The sequence below is a fragment of the Saccopteryx bilineata genome, chromosome 2 (genome assembly GCF_036850765.1).
Source record: "Saccopteryx bilineata isolate mSacBil1 chromosome 2, mSacBil1_pri_phased_curated, whole genome shotgun sequence".
NCBI classification, from domain to species: Eukaryota; Metazoa; Chordata; class Mammalia; order Chiroptera; family Emballonuridae; genus Saccopteryx; species Saccopteryx bilineata.
This window is the reverse complement of record NC_089491.1, coordinates 271,873,335-271,898,384: the sequence shown is the minus strand read 5'-3', so window position 1 is coordinate 271,898,384 and position 25,050 is coordinate 271,873,335. Positions and strand designations below refer to the sequence as shown.

The following is a 25,050-nucleotide window of genomic DNA, read 5'->3' as shown; positions in this document are numbered from 1 at the left end:
CATGCTGACCCCCACAAACGCAAAACTGAAAGAAGCCCAGGATTCTTTGTTTGAACCAGCCTGTGTTAAAGGTAGAGTGGTCAGGGTAGGCATTTATTTAACAGCTTGTGGCTTGATTTATATATAACTTATAAACATGTAGACCCTGGTTGGGTAGCTTAGTTGGTTAGAGTGTTGTCCCAATATACCAAGAACTGCAGGTTCGATTCCTCAGTCAGGGCAGGTACAAGAATCATCCAATGAATGCATAGATAAATGGAACAACAAATTGATCCCTCTCTCTGTCTCTCTCCCTTCCTCTCTTTCTAAAATCAATAAAAAGTAAAAATAAAAATAGAGTTAGACATATGGCACCTAGACCGCCATTGGCATTGCCACACAGGCCCATGACACGAGGGTGACCTCTTCCTGGTGGGCCGAAGCCCCCTACCCAGGGGTATTTCACTATTGCCTCTGCCATCCACCCCACAGGCCTTGGAGCTTGGGCTCCTGCCATCAACCGCAGGGAGCCATTGATGTCCTCAGAATTATGTTTTATAATCAAGTTTTACGGCCTCCTCGTTAACAGGAGGGGAACATGATACATCTGAACCGAGGCCCCTCCTCATTTTTATAAACAGGCTCCCGGTGTGGGCCGGGTTCTTGTGTAATAGCTCCACAGACCCGCACCCTGGGAGGGCTCTCCCTCCCACTGACGCCCACTTCCCAGCACGCACAGAGCTCTCCAGAACACCAGCCACAAAGGAGGAGGCGGCCTTGTGTCACAGCACGTCCCCCTGTCTCCCACCCTCTCCAGTCGCTGGCTGGCCCAGCATTTCTAGGCTGACCTGGGGCCAGGGAAGCAGGCCGAGGGGGTGGTCTCAGGGCTGGGCAGCGCCACTCTGTGGTCACATCTGGAGACACCTCTGCTCTCTCTGCTGCGCCCTGTGACTCACAACAGCCCTCGCTTCCGCTGGTAACTCTATCGGACGACAGCTGCCTCTTTCTGCAGAAGGGGGGCACACCGGGCTCAGGTCCTGCCCACTGGATGCAGTCACAGGGGAAAACCGGCCTTCTGTGCTTGGCCACAGTGCTGTCTCCCATTGTCCCGGGAGGAGGAGGGGTGGGGGAGGGTGGCTCAGAAATGACAATACCACCCATTCCCAGGGCCCTTTCTGGTGACCTTCACCCAGCCCCTCATTGGAGCATGGTCCTCAAACAATCCAAGGCCTTTTCCCTGCCCTGGGTGAATGTTTCTGAAACGTTTTTAAATCAGAAGGACAAGTCTTTCATGTCTTCCCAAAGCCACAATCAAGGGTTTGTGAGGGGTCCAGAGCTTAACCCTTCCTTGCAGCTGCACCCAGAAATACTGTGGGTAAAAACACTGCCAGTTCCTCACACAGGTCAACGTGAAGTCACCATTGCCACAGCGATCTTACTCCTCAGTATGCATACAAGAGAGATCGAAACACACCTCTGCACAGAGGCTTGCACACAAACATTCATGGCAGTGTTATTCGTAACACTCCAAATAGAGAAACAAACCCAAATGCTCATCAGCCAGTGAACAGGAAACTAGAATGAGACCTGTCCGTGTGAGTGGACAGAATACGGTTCAGCAGTAGGAAGGAAAGAAGTCCCGATTCACACCTATGGCATGGCGGCCCCGCAAGGACAGTGAAGGAAGCCAGACAAAAATACCACATGCTGTTTGACTCCATTTATAATGAAATGTCTAGAATGGGCAAGTCCACAGAGACAGCAAGTAGCTTCATGGTGGCCAGGGGCTTGGGAAAGGGGAAACGAAGTGACTGTTCATGGGGACGGGGTTTCTTTTCTAAGGGGATGAAAATGTGCTGGGATTAGACGGTGGTGATGCCTGCACAGCTCTGAGAACAAACTAAAAGCTGCTGAAGTGTACACTTTTAAGTGGCTGAATGGATACCTGATACATCGCTACAAAGTTATTAAAAAGAAAGGAAAATCATATGGGGATGAAGCCAGGACAAAGGCAAGTAGCAACACCAATGATCTTAGTATTTCTCAAAATATTTGTTCCACCAGCACTATGGCCTAGCCTTTTAAAAGCAGTACAGATTAATAACATAGTTTCTTTAAACATTTCAAACGATGGAGATATAAACAAGAGAGATAAACACCCTGTCATTCCCCACCCCTCAGGAATCACCAGTGTCTGACGTCTTGACGTTTAAGGGTTTCTCACTTGTGTGTCCTAACGGGAATGCACACATAGAAACAGAACATGGGGCTGAGAGTCAGCCGGCTGGGAAAGGACCCCAGCTCCACCCGCGGCAGCTGAGTGGCGGCACAAGTGCCCCTGTCCCCCTAAGCCTCACTTTCCCCGTCTGTAAACCGGAGACAATGAAAGCATCACTGTGCAGTATGGACGGACGACACCAATAGGGTTGGCACAGTCCTTGGCACATGGCGGCGAGAGCTCAGGAGAGCAGGCCCGTCCGTTGCCATTGGTGGTGACAGTATCGTATTATCACACCTACATCCTTTTCTAGTGGTGGCATGGCGTTTCCGGATTTCTTTCTTTAAATACATTATGTGTGAAAAACAGAAATCGATTGGCTTGCCCAATCGTCTCTACGCAGGAGGTGTAGGGACTCTTGGGCACCGGGACGACCTTCCTGGAACAATGGGCCATTTCTCTTCCTTTCAGGATGGAGATACCGCCTGATCTTTTTGTTTCAGAGCAGATCTAACGTACAGAGGGCCTCTCTGCAAAGTGCAACCCTCCAAATCCCCACGGGGTCTTCACTGGAGCAGAAATGGTGCCCGCCCACGACCCTTGGCTCACATTTCTCCTCCCCGCCTAGGGGAAGCCGGACCACTTGGCCGCAGTCCCTCCATCCCAGCTGGGCCCACCGTTCAGCCGCTAAGATTAGCACATGGGGCTTTGTGAGGATTTGCTAGTTGATCTTCCTGGGTTTTGTTTTGAATACAAAACCAACACAAACTCCGTGCTTGCAGTCCAGAAAAACTAACTAGTACAGAAATGCATGCATGCGCCACCCCCACACCCCCAGTTCATAACCACAGCTGTCTTCTGAGGAGTGGGGGCACTAATGGGAAAGTTTTTCCTCAACAGACCCTCTAGATAGGCTTATAAGTGCAGGCTGGGAAAGAGAGGCGAAGGAAGACTGAGTCACCACTCAGCAAAGGAAGAAGAGTGTGGGGGTTCTGGGGTGTCCCAGGACGCAGAGGGAGCAGAGTGCCCCAAACTGCGTAGGGCAGGGGCCCGCAAGGAGGCCCGTGGGGTGGTCATCAGGATGGAGGAAGGTCTGATATGTACTTTTAGGGAAAACAGCTATGAAATGGGGTTATGTGGGACCCCTTCTGGTGATTCCCAAATTTTCAAGAAAGTTGTTCTGTATGAGTAGACTTTTTGTTTTTGTAGGAACTCTTAAAGGAGGGACTGAGTATTGGGTCAGCAATGATGTGGTGGGGGGTGGGGACAGAGTCTGCACATGAGGGAGCCCTGAGGCCAGTGAAGCATGAGCCCCTAGTGCAGCTCCAAAACCCTGATTAATGGGGGCCAGGGCTGGGTCCTAACTAGCACCAGAGGGCCCGCCCAGCTGACAAGGGGTTATGTGCAGAATGTTGAAAGAATTCACCCAAACTTCGACCCTCAGAAACCAATATCATTAAGGGTTTGGAACATGATCTCTCAGAGCTCAGCCAGATATATACAAATACATACATATTATTAAAGAAATGAGACTGTGCTTTACATGCTGTTTTACAACCCGTCTTTTAATTAAAAAAAAAAAAATCCCTCACATTCTTTCTGAGTCAAGAAACAGGCCAACTTCACTTCTGAATGACTGCTGAGTTTAAGTATGCCTCATTTTATATGTCTCATCTCCTACGGATGGACGTTAAGGTGGTTTCAATTTTTTTTTTTTTTCATTTTTCTGAAGCTGGAAACAGGGAGACAGTCAGACAGACTCCCGCATGCGCCCACCAGGGGGCAACGCTCTGCCCACCAGGGGGCGATGCTCTGCCCATCCTGGGCGTCGCCATGTTGCGACCCTCCTGGGTGTCGCCATATTGCGACCAGAGCCACTCTAGCGCCTGGGGCAGAGGCCACAGAGCCATCCCCAGCGCCCGGGCCATCTTTTGCTCCAATGGAGCCTTGGCTGCGGGAGGGGAAGAGAGAGACAGAGAGGAAGGCGCGGCGGAGGGGTGGAGAAGCAAATGGGCACTTCTCCTATGTGCCCTGGCCAGGAATCGAACCCGGGTCCTCCGCACACTAGGCCGACGCTCTACCGCTGAGCCAACCGGCCAGGGCCTAAGGTGGTTTCAATTTGATGCTGTTATCAACTATGCTGTAGCAATTGTCTCTTCCGTATACACATCCACTACTGTTTCCTTGTGTGAGCTTTTCTGTAGGACACACTCTTAAAAGTACATTGGCTGGGTCCAAAGATAAGCATGTTTAAAAACAAAGTGATCGGTCTGACTTGTGGTGGTGCCCTGGATAAAGCATCGACCTGGAATGCTGAAGTCACTAGTTTGAAACTGTGGGCTTGCCTGGTCGAGGCACACAAGACAAGCAACTACCTGTAAGCTGATGCTTCCTGCTCCTCCTCTCTGCCTTTCTCTCTGTCTCTCCGCTAAAATCAGTAAGTAAAACCTTAAAAAAAAACATAAAGCGACTGTTTATTTCCTCTCTAAACATTACTAACTGATGCTAAAGTTCCCAAATAGAACAAATGCTTTAGGGCTACTAGATTACTCTGAGGTCAAATAGTCATATCAGGGGTTCTGTTGTCCTCATTGTCTTTGTGGGCAAACATGACCAAGGAGCGTCCGTTGGTCATCCGTGCGCTCCTTCGAACAACACTGAGGAATCCACTGTGAGGTCATTCGCCCCGCATATACCTCCTCACCAGGGCTGGCCTGATGTTTGTAGTAAGAAGGACAGGCACAGCTGTCAATTCACTGCAGAGGCTTCCCAAGATTATAGAGCGCTCTGCAAGCTAAATAGGAATGTGGTCCCCAGTGGCCAGGGAGCGCATGGGACGCACGGGCCCTGCCCCAGCATGATATTCCAAAGCACCGGTGGAAAAAATATATCCGTAAGGATAGAAGATGAAGCTTTCTCCTAAATCAACTATAAAAACCACAACACCTACGTTTTGGTTCCTTCTGTGATGCTATAAACATTGCAAATTCTTCAATTAAAACAAAAAAAGGTCTGTAAGAGCAGCCCACCCGGACCACGCTCTGGCCATGTTCTGCCTAAATGCAGATTCTGCACAAGATGCATATGGTGAGAAATTCTTTGCAGGTGTGTGTGGGGGGGCTGTAGTCTCATATAATTTGGCTTTCGTTTGCCACACGGACTAGATTCAAATCCCCAAGGCAGCTGAAATGATGTAGGAAAAAAATATAAAGAATGTATAGCCTTTGGGGGAGCTGGCTTGAATCTCTGTGTCTGAGTCTTTTATGTAACTAAGTGTTAAAAGGCTCTATTAGCTGGTTGGAGCCTCCTGTATGCAGCTTCTTGGGGAGGCGGCTGTATCATGATTAGGAAATGTTCCGTTCACCACGACAAAGCCCGGGTTTAAAAGTTTCAACCCATGAAAATATTTTTTTAATTAAAATTGCTATAAATCTAACATGAAAATGAGAGGCCAAAAAAGTTCTCCCCATGCGGCTTTGGATATGAACTAACTCATCAGCTTACGACGCCTATACACGGATGTGGCCATGTCTGGGTCACAGGGCCCTCAGAAAATATTCTCGGAGAGTAAGTATGTATGTGTTTTTTTGTTTTTTTTTGTGTGTGTGTGAATTTTTCTGAAGTTGGAAACAGGGAGGCAGTCAGACTCCCACATGCACCCGACCAGGATCCACCCGGCATGCCCACCAGGGGGCAATGCTCTGCCCATCTGGGGCGTTGCTCTGTTGCAACCAGAGCCATTCTAGCACCTGAGGCAGAGGCCACAAAGCCATCCTCAGCACCCGGGCCAACTTTGCTCCAATGGAGCCTTGGCTGCGGGAGGGGAAGAGAGAAATAGGGAGGAAAGAGAGGGGGGAGGGGTGGAGAAGCAGATGGGCGCTTCCCCTGTGTGCCCTGGCCGGGAATCGAACCCGGGACTTCTGCACGCCAGGCTGACGCTCTACCACTGAGCCAACCGGCCAGGGCTATGTGTGTGTTTTTTTAAGTGGATGGGAAACCTGGAGTTGAGGAATTGATGAGACACTGACTGGGGTGCTGATGCCCCGGTTCTCGGCAGCAGTGGGGGTGGCAGGGGTCTGCAGACAACACTCAGTGAATGAACACCTTACAATAACTTTATTTCTCTTTGTTTTTATGCCAGTAAATAATGCTCAATGTTACTTTATAACATTTATTGCAACTACCTTTTTTCTTTTCTGGGTACTTTTCACTTTTTAGCAAGATTTTTATATATTGTTAGCTATATTATTATTATTATTATTATTATTATTAGGGGTTTTGGAGGGTATTTTTCCCGAAGTGAGAAGCGGGGAGGCAGATGGATTCCTGCATGTACCCGACCGGGATCCACTTGGCATGCCCGCCAGGAGGCGATGCTCTGCCCATCTGGGGCATTGCTCATCTGCAACCAGAGCCATTCTAGGGCCTGAGGCAGAGGTCATGGAGCCATCCTCAGCGCCTGGGCCAACTTTGCTCCAATGGAGCCTTGGCTGCAGGAGGGGAAGAGAGAGACAGAGAGAAAGGAGAGGGGGAAGGGTGGAGAAGCAGATGGGTGCTTCTCCTGTGTGCCCTGGCTGGGAATCAAACCCGGGACTTCCACATGCCAGGCTGATGCTCTACTGCTGAGCCAACCAGCTAGGGCTTATTATTTTTCATATTATTATTATTGTTGCCAATGCTGGGATCACGGAAGATTATCCTATCAATGAAAGATAACCTTCCATGATTAAACTTCCTACTTCCACAGGAAGCAGGAAAGGACGGGTCCCTCTGCACCCACTCTCTCTTTCGCCACACTTCCAATGACAGGTGGGTGCCGATCACGAAGGCTAAACACTGAGAATTCCCTCATTAACAAAGCAGGACTGCAGAGAAGAACACATTCATGGCCTGGCCACAGTGACAAGGACGTTGGGGACTGTGGTGGGGGCCCTGGGACAGAGGCACCTCCTGCCTCTGGGGTTATGGCCACTAAACATGGCTGTGTGACACACTGAAAAAGAAGGCAGCGTGGAGAAAAGCAAGGTCCAGGGAGAGCAACACCTCCGGGGGACAGTGTGAGGCCCTGGGAGAAGGGAAAACGCAGACCCACCCATCCCTGCTCTTGGAGAGTCTGATCAGCTAGATCAGGATGGGGCCCAGGAATCTGATTGTTTTAGTGAATGCCCTGGGTCATGCTGAGGCAGCTTGCCAGTTTGGAAAACACTGTCCTAAGGAACCTGCTTTGGACACACAGCCCTAAAGGGCACATCCCCACGGGCCACACAGATTTTCTTGGTGGCTGCTTCCAGTCCTGGCCATGGACCTTGACAAAATGCACACAGGTCGGGAGAGCCCTGGAGGAGCTTGAAAGAATGCCCGGTGTTTTCCAGGTACTTGCTCAGGACTCAGCATGAGCCTGAGAGCTCCCACAGCTTACTCCCCCCAACCCCCATTATCTGGAGAATACAAATCAGCTTCCAGTCACACAAGCAGGAGGCCTCTGGGTAGGCCACCAAAGCCTAGAGAAATGGCCAGGACCACAGCTCACATCACAGCAATGTGCTCAACCACCTAATGTGATCATCAAGTGTTAGCTGGGTGCCTGGAGTTATGCCTGCTGGATGATGACCCATATAATGCTCACCATTTTTGGAAAGCTGTTTAGCAACAGGGCATCAGAGTTCATATTGTGTGGCTCAGTAATTCTATTTCCACAACGCTGACCCAGGAAGACAATCAGAAGAGCACAGAGACCTCACACGGAGGGGCTCGCCACAGCCTTGTCTCTGACAGCCACTACGCTTTGGACAACATGTATGTCTGTCAGCTGAGGACAGTTCAATGGTGTGTAATAGATCACGTTGTTCGCATCAAGCTAATAAGTGTCTGCACAGCAAAAGAAACAATCGACAAAACAAAACAGCTGCCTAGGGGATGGAAGGAAATATTTGCAAAGCACACTATTAAAAGGGATAATCTGGCCTGACCAGGCGGTGGCGCAGTGGATAGATTGTCAAACTGGGATGCGGAAGGACCCAGGTTCGAGACCCTGAAGTCACCAGCTTGAGTGCGGGCTCATCTGGTTTGAGCAAGGCTCACCAGCTTGAGCCCAAGGTCGCTGGCTTGAGCAAGGGGTTACTCGGTCTGCTGAAGACCCGTGGTCAAGGCACATATGAGAAATCAATCAATGAACAACTAAGGAACTGCAACAAAGAATTGATGTTTCTCATCTCTCCCCCTTCCTGTCTGTCTGTCCCTATCTATCTGTCCCTCTCTCTGTCTCTGCCAAAAATAAAAAATAAAAATAAAAATAAATAAAAATAAAGAGGATAATCTGTTAAGGGGTTAATATCCATGATATATAAGGAGCTCATACAACTCAACAGCAAAAACAAACAACCCATTTTAAAAACGGGCAAAGGACCTGAATAGACATCTTTCTAAAGAAGATATTCAAATAGCCAACAGACACGTGAAAAGGCGCTTATTGTCACTAATCGGCATGAAACGCAAATCAAAACCACAGTGAGATGACAGGAGACAGCAGGTGTTGGTAAGGAGGCAGAGAAAAGGGAAACTTTGCACACTGCTGGTGGGAATGGACAAAGAAAATGTGGCTTGTGTGTGTGTGTGTATTGTGTATATGGTTACTGGGACTATTGATATACATACATAGATACATATGTGTGTGTGTGTGTGTGTATACACACATTCTGTACAATGTTGATATATATACTAATATGTACCTATATATATACTCTATGATCCCAATTATTTGTTTAAAAGCATAGATCTGCCTGACCAGGTGGTGGCGCAGTGCATAGAGCATCAGACTGGGACGCAGAGGAACCAGGTTTGAAACCCCGAGGTCACTGGCTTGAGTGCACGGTCACTGGCTTGAAGCCCAAGGTCGCCGGCTTGAGTCCAAGGTCGCTGACTTGAACAAGGGGTTACTCGCTCTGCTGTAGCCCCCTGGTCAAGGCACATATGAGAAAGCAATCAATAAACAATGAAGGTGCCACAACGAAGAATTGATGCTTCTCTCATCATCTCTCTCTCTTCCTGTCTGTCTGTCCCTATCTGTCCCTATCTCTGTCTCTCTCGCTAAAAAAAAAAAGCATAGATCTATCTAAATCCATATATAAAACAATAGAAGGAAGTCCGCTAAAACATTAATGGTGATTATCTCTGAGTAATTTCTATTTTCTTCTTTACAGTTCTGTATTCTAAGTATAGAATAAAGAAAAGTTTATAAAACAAAGATGTAGCTTTTAAAAATCATGTTTTCAGCCCTGGCCAGTTGGCTCAGTGGTAGAGCGTCGGCCTGGCGTGCAGGAGTCCCGGGTTCGATTCCCAGCCAGGGCACACAGGAGAAATGCCCATCTGCTTCTCCCCCCCTCCCCCCTCCTTCCTCTCTCTCTCTTCCCCTCCCGCAGCCAAGGCTCCATTGGAGCAAAGTTAGCCCGGGTGCTGAGGATGGCTCTGTGGCCTCTGCCTCAGGTATTAGAATGGCTCTGGTTGCAACAGAGCAACGCCCCAGATGGGCAGAGCATTGCCCCCTGGAGGGCATGCCGGGTGGATCCTGGTCAGGCACATGCGGGAGTCTGTCTGACTGCCTCCCCATTTCCAACTACAGAAAAATACACACACAAAAATAATAAATAAATAAATAAAAATAATGTTTTCAGAGAATTGTTAATAAAATGAAAAATGCTTATAATATATCAAGTGAAAATATAGGATAAAATATGTGTTCAATATGGTACCAGTTAGCTTTTTAAAATTTATGCATATAATTTAAAATACAAATAACCATTCAGTCTGTGTAGTGAGTTTATAAGTGATTATTTTCTTCATTCCACTTATATCTTTTCCAAACTTTCTACAATGAGAATGCATTAACATTTCAAGTGAGAAAAAAATCCTAATCAATTGCTTTATTTATTTATTTATTTTTATTTTTATTTTTTGTATTTTTCTGAAGTTGAAAACGGGGAGGCAGTCAGACAGACTCCTGCATGCGCCCAACCGGGATCCACCCGGCATGCCCACCAGGGGGCAATGCTCTGCCCATCTGGGGCGTGGCTCTGTTGCAACCAGAGCCATTCTAGCACCTGAGGCAGAGGCCACGGAGCCATCCTCAGCGCCTGGGCCAACTTTGCTCCAATGGAGCCTTGGCTGTGGGAGGGGAAGAGAGAGACAGAGAGGAAGGAGAGGGGGAGGGGTGGAGAAGCAGATGGGCGCTTCTCCTGTGTGCCCTGGCTGGGAATCAAACCCGAGACTCCTGCATGCCAGGCTGACGCTCTACCACTGTGCCAACCAGCCAGGACCTATATTTTTTTAAAGATGAGATAATGAGGCAGACTCCTGCATATGCCCCAACTGGGATCCATCTGGCAACCCCCATTTTGGGCCGATGCTCGAGTACCCAGCTATTTTTAGTGCCTGAGGATGATGTGCTCAGTGCCCAGGGTCATGCTGAAACCAATTAAGCCACTGGCTTAAGGAGGTAAAGAGTGAGAGAAAGGGGGAGAGGGTTGAGGAGAAAAGCAGATGGTTGCTTTTCCTGTGTGCCCTGACCAAGAATCAAACCCAGGATGTCCATACACCAGGCTGATGCTCTATCCACTGAGCCACTGGCCAGGGCCATCAACTGCATTTTAAATTTTTTTTTTTTTTGTATTTTTCTGAAGCTAGAAACAGGGAGAGACAGTCAGACAGACTCCCGCATGTGCCTGACCGGGATCCACCCGGCACGCCCACCAGGGGGCGACGCTCTGCCCACCAGGGGGCGATGCTCTGCCCCTCTGGGGCATCGCTCTGCCGCAACCAGAGCCAGTCTAGCGCCTGGGGCAGAGGCCAAGGAGCCATCCCCAGCACCCGGGCCATCTTTGCTCCAATAGAGCCTCGGCTTCGGGAGGGGAAGAGAGAGACAGAGAGGAAGGAGAGGGGGAGGGGTGGAGAAGCAGATGGGCGCTTCTCCTGTGTGCCCTGGCTGAGAATTGAACCCGGGACTTCTGCACACCAGGCCAACGCTCTACCACTGAGCCAACCGGCCAGGACCTCAACTGCATTTTAAATCAGAGTTTCTGTGCAGAACATTCTCCCTGGAGTGCTGCTGCTCCCATTTGGAGGGCCCACACACACATAGCTGGGGGTATATTATGAGGTCATGAGGAGATGATGTCTGCTGAGCCCCACAGCCCAGGATAAGCACCCAGCACTGCAAGGTACCCTATCAACCACACAGGCCAGGTTAATGGCAACTGGACAGGAAAATATCTAACAGCGAGCGTTTGCTCAGCCCTTCCTGTGCCATGTGCTTTGCAGGCATCATGTACTTGAATCCTCACTCAACGCGGGGCAGCTTGTCTAATCCATAAACCTGTGCTCTCACCAACATCCAACTGTGGTCAGAAGCATGTTTTTTAGGAACATCTTGACAGGGAGTCTGTTTCTAAGGAGTGCAGCTGCCTGTCCCAAAACTTTCTTTCTCATCCATTTGTGCAAGAATAATGTCACATTTTCATGGTGACCTATACTTATTGTTCTCAGAGGTCGTTTTCATAAATAACGCGCCATCCCACAGCTATCCTTGTTTTTATTCTGCCTACCTTCTCCTCCGATGGGTAAAAGCCAATTGCTCTCATGACAAAAGGCAGCTCCGACAGGCAAATGTGTTCCGACACTTTCCTGGTCTCCATTGTGTCGATACCTTGACTACGGAGCTGAGAATAGTAAAAATAGTCTTCCAGCTCCTGCGTGGAAATAAAATGGAAACACAACACGCGTTTTGGCTTAAGCCTGAAGCATCCATTAAGACTCCAAGGACATTTTCTACAAAGTACATTTTGAGCTCAGTGAGAAAGAGAGCTTTGGAAACAAAACAAAACAAAAAACCAGGAGGGTTAACCCTGGACCCGTGCATTTTGCAAACTTAACTAGATGTTACCAGGCAGTGTTTACTCAGAGGACGATTACCCTGTAGAGTTGTCCTTCCCTGCCACCAGACATCAGACCATAGAACGGGCTCAGGTCTTCACCCCCGAGAGAAACGGCTGCCTCCAGGGCGCTGGAACAGTGACAGAAACAGGGCTGTTAGGGAGCTCCCAGCCGCTGGCAGCCTGAGCCAGGAGGCCGCTGGGCACAACCCCCCCAGGCCATTCCCGGTGCAGACACGATTAGGGTCTCCAGAAGCTTGTTAAGTGAATGCCCTCCCAAAATGAAGCTGAAAAAAATGAAACATTCCATTTCAAGTGCGGCACCCGGTTGGTACGGGGCACCCGCCTTAATGATAGTGCTATTTGCTGGCTGATGACAGGGTGGGTGGCTGGCAACCTGTTTCCACTCTTTGGGGAACATGTGTCCCCCCGAGGGAGGGCTCCCGTGTGCTGAAATCACCGTCCTCCCCAGCAGGGCGGCTCTGCTCGTAACTTTAGATGGGCACATGGCCAGGGCCAAAGGCACGGGGGTGGTCCAGATGAACCAGCAATGCTAATTGCTTCCCCAAAAACTTGGGAGGCCACCAGGGGCCCCGCCAGTCAGATAAAAATAACCCTCTGCTCTCTAACATGGGGTCAGGTCTTCCAAAAATAGGCCCTTTCGGCAAGAAAACCTACTTTTCTGTATGAGATCGACTTTGCCTCATGCAAAAAAAAAAAGGTACTACTAATAATATGAAATTGTTATAATAATCCACTCACTGGATTTCTGCTGTCAGGCCATGAGCCTCCTTGTGGCTTATTAAAACACACTTTGGTGTAGACCACAGCAGGGAAGTGGTTTAGTATCCAGACTCTGGACTCCTTCCTGGCTCTGCTGCTTGCAAGCAGTGTGACTATGAACAAGGAACTTAACCACCCTGGGCCTCGGTTTCTTCTTCCGTGAAGTGGGAATAATTGCAGGGTCTGCTGCACAGATTGTCATGAGAATTCAATAAGTGACTGCAATAAAGGGCTTGGCACAAAGCCTTTTATTTTTGTCCTGTGATAAATGTCTGCTGAGGTACGGGCCTGGAGCAGGAAGACCCGGCTGGAGTTCCACCCCACCACGGATTCCCTCCGTGGTTTGTGCAGGGCATGTGACCCTCAGAGCTGGTTTCCGGGTCGGCAAGGTGGGGAGATTGACAGTCCAGCTCTCACAGTGTGTGGGAGGCAGGGACGGGGCTGGGCCCAGAAAAGACCCGTTCCAGGGAGGTTAGAGTGATCAATACCGTTGACTGGGTACTGACATGCACCTACACTTCCCTCAAAAGAGCCCCAAAGCTGCCCTCGGTCCTCCCGCCGGGGCCCCGCACAAGCCATGTGCAAGCAGCTGCATTAAGGTCTGTGGTGGTGGCATGTTCTCCGGGTGGGCCCCGTCCTCACCCAGCTCTTGGCTCTGTTATTAGCCATCAAGGCAGGTGTCCAGCTGAGAGGGCCCCCTCTCTGTGGCCTCCAGGCCAGGCCAAGGCCACAGCCAGTCCTGACAGGCTCCATCAGCCGCGCGGCCACTTTTAGCCATGCGGTTCCGGAGGAGGGCCAGGTAAAGGCCAGAAGTAACACAGAGGAGTCTGTCAACACCAGGAATGCCCAAGGGGACAGGCTCACCAGAGCTCCGGGTTCTCTGAGAACAGCCCTCTGGTGGTCAGAGCTATACGGTGTCCCCTGTTCCTGGCTACTGTCAAGGGGCGGGAGAGAGTCAGAGGGGTGGGAGTAGGGCTTGTCCAGTCAAAGCTGGGGAGAGAGACTCACTCTCTCTGCTGACAGCAGCAGTTTGTGAAACTTGGGGGCAGTCAGTGGCCACATTCCAGCTAAGTGACGCCATCAGCCCTGCAGAGAGTGGAGCCACCGGCAGAGCTGGGCACAGAGCACGTGCTGCGGGCATCCAAGTGTGCGCGTCCCTGATCCTCCCGCAAGGTCATGACCTGAGGTCCCGACAACCTTCCTGGAGGTCCCCTTTTTTGCCTAAGCTGGCTTGTCACCGGGGCACAAAAGGGAAGCACATTTATTGAAAACCTACTATGTGCTAAAAGTCAGTCCACACAGTACTTCCGGGAAATGAGCTGAACAAAGCTCGAGAAGCAGGAAGCACCTGCTCAGTAAATGCTCCCGAGGGGAAGAGGAGGAGGGGTTACAGCGATGGCAGTGGTCATTATTCTCACTCATAACAACCAAAGGGGGCGATTAACCTCCCATTTAGCAGATGGAGAAACGGAGACTCAGAGAAGGTAAGTAACGTGCCTGAGGTCACACAGCAAGTAGGTAGGGAAGGTGGGACTTAGATCTGGGTCTTTCTGCTCTTGTCTGACCAGGGCAGAGGGATGACAGGTGGGTGTGAGGTTAAGTATAAATGCAGGGGATTTTTTTTTTTTAAGCAAGAGTGAGAGAGAGATGGACAGACAGGATGGGAGAGAGATGAGAAGCATCAACTTGCTGTGGCACTTTAGTTGTTCACTAATTGCTTTCTCATGTGTGCCTTGACTGGGGGGCTCCAGCTGAGCCAGTGACCTTGGGCTCAAGTCAGTGACTTTTGGAGTCAAGCCAGCAACCATAAGATCATATCTGTGATCCCACGCTCAAGCCAGCGACCCCATGCTCAAGTTGGTAAGCCTGTACTCTGGCTGGCGACCTCGGGGTTTTGAACCTGGGTCTTCCATGTCCCAGGTCGATACTTTATTCACTGCGCCACCACCTGGTCAGACAGTTAATGGCAGGATTTTAAGACATGCAAAACAAGAAGAGAAAAGGGTGGCAGGAAAGCAAAGGTGGGAAGAAGGGAGAGAATGTGCAGAAAGAACTCCAGGGGAAAGTGAAAGGGGGAGCCTGCAGGGGGAAGGCTCCTCCAGCTGGAGCGGGAGACGATTCCTCATATCCGTTCCACCCAACGATGCTGACACCATCAGTGGGTCTGGTGATAAATTTGGTTTGTTGACTTCACGGTTTTTACATTTCTTCCCATTAGGGAAGGACTGAACATATTCAGACCCCAGAAGCAGCAATGAAGCGCTAATTAGCTGATAATGATCCTTTGTCCCCACAACAGATTAAATTGAAATTCTTGGAAGCCTAGACTCTGGCCAGGCCTAGGAAAGCTATTGAAAGGTGCCTATCCCCCCCCCCCCTGCTTTTTTTTTAAATTTTAGATCTCTACCGTTACAGATCCCAAGGTGACCAAGGAGAGGACAAAAAGCAAAAGGGAAGACCTAAAGGCAAGGCCTGGGTCATTGGTCACCTCTGTCCCGGGAGGCCTGGCACAGGGCCAGCATGTCGTCAGGTTTAACCCTTGTCCGCTGTTGCCGAGAGAAGAGAAGGGGTCTACACATGACACCTTCCTCAGGGAGCCGAGCTTCTCGCCCTGTCACCTACCTTAGGTTGATTTCCCACTGCATCACTGATCGGTCCCATCCTCCTGCTGTGAAGGCATAGTGGCCGTCGAAGGACAGGGCCAATCCGGCCACCCCGTCTGGGTGGCAGACAATGGCAGCTGTCTTATGGGGATTGCCATCAATTGGTAAGATCTGAAGTCCAACCTGGAAAGGAATATGTAATTGGATATTCAGACTCGGGTAACTGGGCCGAGGCTGGGCCTGCCCCACTCACACGCACCCTCCAGATCTGTGAGTGGAAGGACCCGTGTGTCAGAGCCCTCTCAGTGCGTGCGAGCCGCGCTTCCTGTGGCTGATGGCTTGCATGCACTATCCCCTGCAGGGTGGCCCCTTAGGAGGACACATCAGGTTTCAGCAGGGACCCTCAAGGGGAACCTTCCTCCTGTCTTCATAGTCAGATAGATGCCCACAGTTACCCAGAATAATTCTAACATCCTATGATTTTTATGCTTTCCCATATAGATTATTTATTAAATGTTATCGCTGTAGATAACTGATTTGTCTTTGTAAGACTTTTATTTTTCCACGGAAATAAATCAGGAAGAGAAAATCCTTTGGTGGACCATGTGTCCACTCAGAAATGCCTTCGAAAGGTCCTCCTCACCCACCGACAGCAGCTTTCGGTGTCACTGGGGATCCGAAAGGGAGGTGTTGGGCACAGCTAAGAAACCACGCATCCTTGCTATACATCAATACTCGGGACTGACTGCCGCTCAGAACACACAGAGCCATCTCACAGAGATAGACAGAGAGCAGACAGGATACCTTGTCTCTGTTAATGAACACCAAGTAGCGTTTCTGCAGCTCCACAGCGGTTTTCACGGGGAGGATTTGTACCTGCTCCATGGGAGAACCATAGACAGGCCCGAGAAGCGTCTTTCTGCAGGAGGAGAAAGAGCCCTTTTTATTTTTCAATTCCACAAATCAGATCCTAGGTTTGATGACTAAGCTACCTTTCATGGTACCCCCCCCCCCCAACATTTTACACTCTGCGTTTCCTGTGCTGTCACTCAGCTGAGCCCAGCTGTGATGATCTCTCCCTGCACCGTGGCTCACAGCTGTCAGAAATAAGGGGCAACAGCTCCAAACGGCACATGCTCCGGGGGAAGCGGGCTGTGGAAAACGCTTTTAGTGGCGGAGGCTCTAACTTGCCTCCTTGACAGCTGGGTGAAGGGAACGTTATGCCTTGAGAATGTGGACAGGAACTAGGGATGAGAACGCGGCGGCAAGGAAGTCACACGCCGACCAGCAGGATGCAGGTCAGCGACACTCTCCCAGAGGCCAGCCGAGAGGTGAGAGGGGTATGCGCAGGCCTCTGTGCCGCACGTGGATTTCCAAAATGCTATCAGGGAATTGAGTGGTATGAATCGTATCCCCCACGACGGGCCGGCTAATCTAATTCAGTACACTAACAAGGAATCAGGTCTGAAGGGAAGTTCACAGACCGGGCTTTACGTGCAGAGCTGGACTGTCCTGGAGCCAGCACAACCTGAGCTCAGGACTCTGGGGTCACACCTGCTGAGGCTCTGGAAGGGGCCTGGCCATTTTATTATTATTATTATTATTATTATTATTATTTGAGAGAGAGACAGCAGGGACAGACAGACAGGAAGGAGAGAGATGAGAAGCATCAGTCTTTGTTGTGGCACCTTAGTTGTTCATTGATTGCTTTCTCATATGTGCCTTGACTGGGGGGCTACAGCAGAGCGAGTGACCTCTTTTTTATTTTTTATTTATTTTATTTTATTTATTCATTTTAGAAAGGAGAGAGAGAGGGAGAGAGAGGAGAGACAGAGAGAGAGAGAAGGGGGAGGAGCAGGAAGCATCAACTTCCATATGTGTCTTGACCAGGCAAGCCCAGGGTTTCGAACCAGCAACCTCAGTATTTCCAGGTCAACGCTTTATTCACTGCGCCACCACAGGTCTGACACGAGTAACCTCTTGCTCAAGCCAGAGACCTTGGGCTTAAGCCTGCGACCATGGGGTCATGTCTATGGCCTCATGCTCAAGCCGGATGAGCCCAGTGCTCAAGCCAGTGACCTCAGGGTTTTTTGGGGGGTTTTCTTTTTTTTTTTCAGAGAGAGAGAGGGATAGACAGGGACAGACAGACAGGAACAGAGAGATGAGAAGCATCAATCATTAGTTTTTCATTGCGCGTTGCAACACTTTAGTTGTTCATTGATTGCTTTCTCATATGTGCCTTGACCGCAGGCCTTCAGCAGACCGAGTAACCCCTTGCTGGAGCCAGCAACCTTGGGTTCAAGCTGGTGGGCTTTTTGCTCAAACCAGATGAGCCTGTGCTCAAGCTGGCGACCTCGGGGTCTCGAACCTGGGTCCTCTGCATCCCAGTCCAATGCTCTATCCACTGCACCACCGCCTGGTCAGGAGTGACCTCAGGGTTTTGAACCTGGGTCCTCAGCATCCCAGGCAGTTCTCTATCCACTGCGTCATCACCTGGTCAGGCAGCCATCTTTCTTTTTTTTTTTTTTAAAGATTTTATTTATTCATTATAGAGAGGGGTGAGAGAGAGGGAGAGAAAGAGAGAGAGAGAGAGAGAGAGAGAAGGGGGGGAGGAGCAGAAAGCATCAACTCCCATATGTGCCTTGACCAGGCAAGCCCAGGGTTTTGAACTGGCAACCTCAGCGTTTCCAGGTTGACACTTTATCCACTGCGCTACTACAGATCAGGCCATTTTTCTTAATTATGGACCTTTAATAAAAGATAGAGCAGCCCGACCAGGCGGTGGCGCAGTAGGTAGAGCATTGGACTGGGATGCGGAAGGACCCAGGTTCGAGACCCCGAGGTCTCCAGCTTGAGCGTGGGCTCGTCTGGTTTGAGCAAAAGCTCACCAGCTTGGACCCAAGGTCGCTGGCTCAAGCAATGGGTTGCTCGGTCTGCTGAAGGCCCACGGTCAAGGCACATATGAGAAAGCAATCAATGAACAACTAAGGTGTCGCAACGAAAAAACTAATAATTGATGCTTCTCATCTCTCCATTCCTGTCTGTCTGTCCCTATCTATCCCTCTCTCTGACTCTCTCTCTGTCTCTGTAAAATAAATAAATAAACAAACAAACAAATAAATAAAAGATAGAGCACACAAAATTGCACACACTTCACACCCCACTACACTGGATGTGCGCCCCCCCATGTGAGGCCAGGAGCTATTTCACCTTTATCATATTAGGAGCCTCTCATTGTTTGGGAGTGTACCCATCCCCCACCCCCTCCACAGCCCGGTACCCAGCCTGGGTCTGGTGGGAACAGTCGATTCTCTGTGTACACACACACAAGCTGAATAAGTGAAATGCAAATCCACTCACAGCCATTTTTAACACCATGTTAGGTACTTGGGACACAGAAATGAGTAGAAGCTACATAACTATTATCTGATGTTGTTCAAATATCTAACCATTACTCAAAATTAACATTTTTCTTCTGATTGAGAAAATTATGTAGGCACTGTGAAAAAACTTCGAATATGTCAGCCTAAAGAGAAAGATCTTGCCATGACTACATTGCCACACCCTTTATCCCAAGATAATCACGGGAACAGTTTGGTGTGGATGACTTGAGAATTTTAAAATATACATTCTAACCAATATAATTATAATTTTATATGAAAAAAATATATAAATCGTATAAATATAATTTTACATGAAAATGTATTCATGCTTATGTGGCAGTTTGCTTCATCTTATTATAGCTTGGAGATATTTCCACGTTTCTATGCAAAGAGCTTATCTTTCTTTTCCTTTTTTTTTCTTTTCTAAAAACAGCATCGTGTTTTTGGTGCACTAACAAGCCACCATTTAACTAATCCTCTATTAATGGTCGTTCAGATTATTTCCATTTTAAAAAATATTTTCAAACAAGACATCCTTTGACTTATGTCTTGGCACGCTGTGTGCGCACTTCTGTGGGCTGCGTTCCTAGAAGTCAGAGATACGATCGAATTTAATCGAGGGTAACAAACGAATGAACGGCTCTCGCGGAGGTCACCCGGCTGCCACCCCAACCCCCAGCAGCAGTAGCAGCTGGGGGGAGGTGCCCTCCCCCGCAGCCCACTGCCAGCACCAGGTGCCATCCATCATTTTTATCCTTGCTAATCTGATTTGTGGAGACGCTGCCTTGCTTTCATTTGCGTCTCCGGTACGCCAGTGAGCATCTGCTCCTAGGTTTATTGGCCTTTTTTCTGTGAACTGCCTTTTTGTGTTGTCTGAAATATCTTTAAACGCATTTAAACATCGTTCTGGATTTATCCTGAAAGGACCTGTTCCTTCCCCAACTAAGGCACGGTCACAGGCTTTTATTATTCCGGCAGCTTGCAAGGTGCTTTTTTTGCAAGGGGTTCTCCAGGGAAGGGTGGAGATGTTTTGGCAGCTGTGTAGCTCTGTGAACAGACCAAGTGCCTCCGACTTGTCCAATTCAAAATGGCGACCTTCACATTACACGAAAATTTGCCTCAAGAAATGATTTCCTAAGAAAGGTGCTCCCTGTTAACTTCAGGTTGATCTTCAAGCACAGAAACTCCAGAGTGTGGCTCTGGGTCCCCGGTTAGTAACGGGGAGCAGGACCCTCAAGTCGGCATCCTCCGGCCTCAGCCTGGTTTGTTCAGCAAGCTCTTAATTTTTCTCAACAGTGGGCATACCTATTGGATAGACTTCATCCCAAAATTGGCGCCCGTTATGGTGATGTATAAAGACTCTGAAATCTTCCTATCACTCTGTTTTACTTATTTCCTTCAAATGTCTCAGTCCCTGTGCTTTAAAAGTTTTTTATTTATATTTATTTTTCCTTAAATTGCACTGGATTTCTCTCCTGTTCCTGCCACATGACAGGGCACTTCTCAGTCCTTTTCCCTTGTGCCCTTCTAGAAAAAAATTGGGGGGAAAATGATTCTGGGTGATCGTCGCCTTTTGAGGACCTACCTGTCTTAATAAGATACATTTCAAAAAATGACCTTCTTCAAGTCTGGGACCAACTGCTGTTGGCCAGTTTTCCAATTCCTTTCTCCAACTGGGGTCACCAAAGCATCTAGCCCTGTCTCTCCTGCCTCGGGGCCCCTGTTCTTTCCAGCCATACCCACGAGGCAGCCAAACCACAGGCGGAAAGAGGAAGCCCTCTAGGGTCCCCAAGCTGAGGCTGCATCAGGCCTACTTGTGCCAAGTGGACAACAGGGTCAAAGCTAGGTTCAAGGGTCAAGCCCTGCTCTTTGACCTTGTTTCGCTGCCTGTCTGGGCCTCAGCAGAATGCTACGCTGCAGGGCTGTTCAGGATAAAATGAGGTGACTAGGGCAGAGCCCGGGCTCAGGGAAGGTGCACAGTAGTCAGATTTTGTCATGAGGAGCAATCCTGGGAACCCTAGGTGTAGCAGCCCGGGAGGCCAACACAGATGCAGACGTGTTTGGGGATAGAGGAGCTGCTACTCTACAATGCCAAGCCTTGGGTGCCTTAAACTTGGTCCTCTGACCTCTTCTCTAGCTACGCCTTCCCTCCCTGAATCTTCTCTCCTGGCTCATGGCTTTAAAGCACCGTGTGCTCCTGCCCTCAGCGTGGATCTTCAGCCCAGCCTCCCCCATGAACTCCACTCCCCCGCTAAAATGCAAACTCAAGGATGAGAGAACACAGTTTTGTTTCCGTCCTCACCCTGAGCACCTAGAACAGCACCCACTCCTGTCGGGGCTCAGGAAACACACAAATGAACAAAGGCAGAGAGTCCGGGGAATGCAAAGTCTTTCAGAGCCAAGAGCCAGAAAAGTCAAACAGTTGGTGGCATTCAAGTGAAAAGGTGTGTTTTCATGCAGGAGGGAAGAACAGGAGATGCTGGAGAGCCCGGTGACTTTTCTGGTTCCTTCACTGAGTCTCAGCGCCCAGCGCTGGGGGCCTCATCTCTTCAGGGCTGGGCTCGGAAGCAGTGGCTCTGGGCTGGAATCCTGCCTTTGGGCACTTTCTCGCCATGTGCAGTGAGTAAAAATGACTTACCTTCCCTGTGCCTTGGTTTCCTCCTCTGCAAAATCAGTGATAGTCATGGTAGCCAAGCTGCTCCTGGGTCCTTAAGTTGGGAAGTAAAGTTGGCCAGGGGCTGAGAAACTGACTTACGCACCGTGTTAGCTAGGGGGAAGCTTCCGGGGCCTACCTGCACATTTTGGTGGTAGAATTAAAAAGCTTCACTTTGTAGCCACTGTTGGTGATGAGCAGGAAGAGTTCCTTGGTGAGTGGGGGGTACCAGATCATACAGGTGGGGTAGTTGCCCTGGTCGGTCTGGTGGATGTCCAGGATTTCCAGGTGGTCTTTGTAGCTCTTGAGAAGATCATACTCGATCTGCAGAGGAGCCCAGATGGGTGGCCATGAGGACTAAGCTGAGTGAAATCAGCCCATAGTCCTGTTCTGATGGGAGACAGTACTAGGCCTCCTAAGAGAAGACTGGCCTACACACTTAACCTGAGAAGCTACCATGAGCGAGCGTTCATTATGAGCAAAATGAAGAGCTAAGTGTTCTAAAACGTGGTACCATTCAATGCTCACGACTCCCCAGCCAAGTAGTGCTGCTGTGCCCATTTTACAGATGGGAAAAGCAATGTTCACAGAGGTTCAGGGGCTTGCTCAAGGTCACACAGCTAAGAAGTGGTAGGGTGATGGCTTAAATTTAAGTCCAGCTGCCTCCAAAACCTGAACTCTGAAAGTTATGTCATACTGCTTCACTTCTCATTATCTTGGGAGTTCTTCAAGGGTAGAAACTAACTCATATCTAAACCTCAGCACTTCACAGTCATAAGTTAGCAGCCTGCTGAATTTCACCCACAAGGTCTGTTTTGGTAGCCAGACCAGGATGGATGGAAGGAAGGAGGGAGGGAGGGAAAGAAGGAAGGAAGGAAGGAAGGAAGGAAGGAAGGAAGGAAGGAAGGAAGGAAGGAAGGAAGGAAGGAAGGAGAGAGAGAAGAAAGGAAGGAAAGAAGGAAGGAAGGATGAGTGGGTGAGTGGATGGATGAATGGATGAATGGATAAGTGGGTGGGTGGATGGATAGGTGGGTGGGTGGATGGATGGATGGATAGGTGGGTGGGTGGATGGATAAATGGATGGATAGGTGGGTGGATGGATGGGCGGGTGGATGAATAGAATAAAGGAAGGAAGGGAAGAAAGGAAGGAAGTTAAGATAGATGGATAGGCCTGACCAGGCAGTGGCACAGTGAATAGAGCGTCGGACTGCAATGCCGAGGACCCAGGTTTGAGACCCCGAGGTCACCAGCTTGAGCGCGGGCTCATCTGGTTTGAGCAAAAGCTCACCAGCTTGGATCCAAGATCGTTGGCTCGAGCAAGGGGTTACTCAGTCTGCTGAAGGCCTGTGGTCAAGGCACATATGAGAAAGCAATCAATGAATTACTAAGGTGTCGCAACGCGCAACAAAAAACTAATGATTGATGCTTCTCATCTCTCTGTCCCTGTCTATCCCTCTCTCTGACTCTCTCTCTGTCTCTGTAAAAAAAAAAAAAAAAAAAAAGATAGATGGATAGATCCATAGACCAACGGACTGATTTTGAATTCTTTTAGCTTGATCACATAACATCACATTTGCCACTGTTTCTACCTTTCCTTCTTATCTCACACCCTCTATTAGTTACCACATATAGGTAACAGCCTGCCTCCAACCCCGAGACACAAAGAAAGTGTCAGTGACTGCTGGCTTTCCAAATTACACAGAGTGGTGAGGGTGGCTGAACTCTCCATGCTGTGGGAACACCACCTCCCTGCTGCCCGACACGCTGCTTCCCAGCACCCTCCTCACTCAGGATGTGAGGGCGACGCAGTGTCAGAGCTGTGGTAAGGCCAAGTGCCAACTCGGAGAGGTTTATGCTACTTTGTGACACACTCATTTTCTCCAACAAACACATGTTATTGTAGGCCCGGTTCCGTGCCAGACACCAGGTCTGCGACAAGAAGGACACAAGTCCTGGTGGCCAGGTGCAGGAACACTGGACGGCTCACCAAGAGTCTGTCTCTCCCGAGGCTTAGGAGCCGAGGATCGTTGCTGTCCAGATGAACCCCGAACAGGAGGGTCTGAATGCTCTTGCGGTGCGAACGAAGTCTTGCCAAATATTGCCAGACCCTCTGTCCACTTACGACCTGGACCATGTAAACGGCCACGGTAAAACTGATGTCCTGAGTAGGAGCAAAAGAACAGAAGTTACTCCTTGCTACATTTGGTAACTTAAAAACCATCATTATGTTTTTCCTACCAATTTTGCTGTTAAATATTTTATCCGAATAGAAATGTTTGTCTATTGGAGCAAGTGGTAAAATAACCCCTATTTTACAGATGGGAAAATTAAGGTTAAAAGTAGATAATTCACAAAGGTGATGGTGGGAGGGGGAGAAAGTGTCTCTCTGACACCCGTAGTCTTGCTCTCCTTTCTAGTCCCTCCCTCATTCTCCATGGAAGCCCGGACCCTTTTTGCCTTTGTCTGCCCTTTCTCTTTTTATAACAGCTTGATTCAGATAGAATCTACACTGCAATTCATTTCAAGCATGCAGTTACATGGGTCTTAGTATATATATTCAGAATGGTACAACCACCCATCACAATTTTGGAGCATTTCAGCACCTCAGAAAGAAACCTTGCACCCTTTGGCTGCCACCGCCCACCACCACAGCCCCCTCTGTCTTTCTGTTTTAAATGAGGTTGCTAAAACCACGGGGACCGCGCTTAGCAGAAACACTTACAGCAGTCGCCATATACTTGGAGTCGTGGGAGAAGCTGATATGAGTCACGCTGGTTCTGGAATATTTGAAAGGTTCTGGGATTGCATTTTCCAAGGACATGGCATCCAGAATGTAAACTGCCCCATCTGTGAAGCTAGCTCCGAGAAGGGCCCCTGAAACCACAAGCCAGAGAACAGCGATCAGAAAGGACGTCACGAACGTAAGAACCGCACGCTCCGCGCCAGGCCCTTGCTCTAGCTGCCGAGGAGACAGCCACGAACGGGACACACATGGTCTCTGGAAGGAGGTAAAAATCTGAAAAGCAGCCCTGGCCGGTTGGCTCAGTGGTAGAGCGTCGGCCTGGCGTGCAGAAGTCCCGGGTTCGATTCCCGGCCAGGGCACACAGGAGAAGCGCCCATTTGCTTCTCCACCCCTCCCCCTCTCCTTCCTCTCTGTCTCTCTCTTCCCCTCCCGCAGCGAGGCTCCATTGGAGCAAAGATGGCCCGGGCGCTGGGGATGGTTCCTTGGCCTCTGCCCCAGGCGCTAGAGTGGCTCTGGTCGCAATGAGCGACGCCCCGGAGGGGCAGAGCATCCCCCCTGGTGGACAGAGCGTCGCCCCCTGGTGGGCGTGCTGGGTGGATCCCGGTCGGGCGCATGCAGGAGACTGTCTGACTGTCTCTCCCTGTTTCCAGCTTCAGAAAAATACCCCCCCCCCAAAAAAGAAAAAAATCTGAAAAGCATGATGACACCCCAGGGTGAGTGCTTAGATGCTACTAAGCACAGAGGGCTGCAGGATGCAGAGGGGTA

General features: G+C 49.6%; 1 protein-coding gene across 1 annotated transcript in view; it reads right to left on the bottom strand.

Annotated features, from left to right (window-relative positions):
* The window catches only part of CFAP251 (cilia and flagella associated protein 251), a 66,193-nt gene that overhangs the window by 10,880 nt on the left and 30,263 nt on the right, over window positions 1-25,050 (bottom strand). Inside the window, exons 14-20 of the mRNA XM_066260647.1 lie at window positions 24,265-24,416; window positions 23,530-23,703; window positions 21,682-21,866; window positions 16,311-16,425; window positions 15,526-15,689; window positions 12,161-12,251; window positions 11,794-11,937 (exon numbers count right to left, since the gene is read on the bottom strand). Of these exons, the coding sequence (XP_066116744.1) occupies window positions 11,794-11,937; window positions 12,161-12,251; window positions 15,526-15,689; window positions 16,311-16,425; window positions 21,682-21,866; window positions 23,530-23,703; window positions 24,265-24,416 (1,025 nt within the window). The remainder of the gene's footprint in view (window positions 1-11,793; window positions 11,938-12,160; window positions 12,252-15,525; window positions 15,690-16,310; window positions 16,426-21,681; window positions 21,867-23,529; window positions 23,704-24,264; window positions 24,417-25,050) is intronic.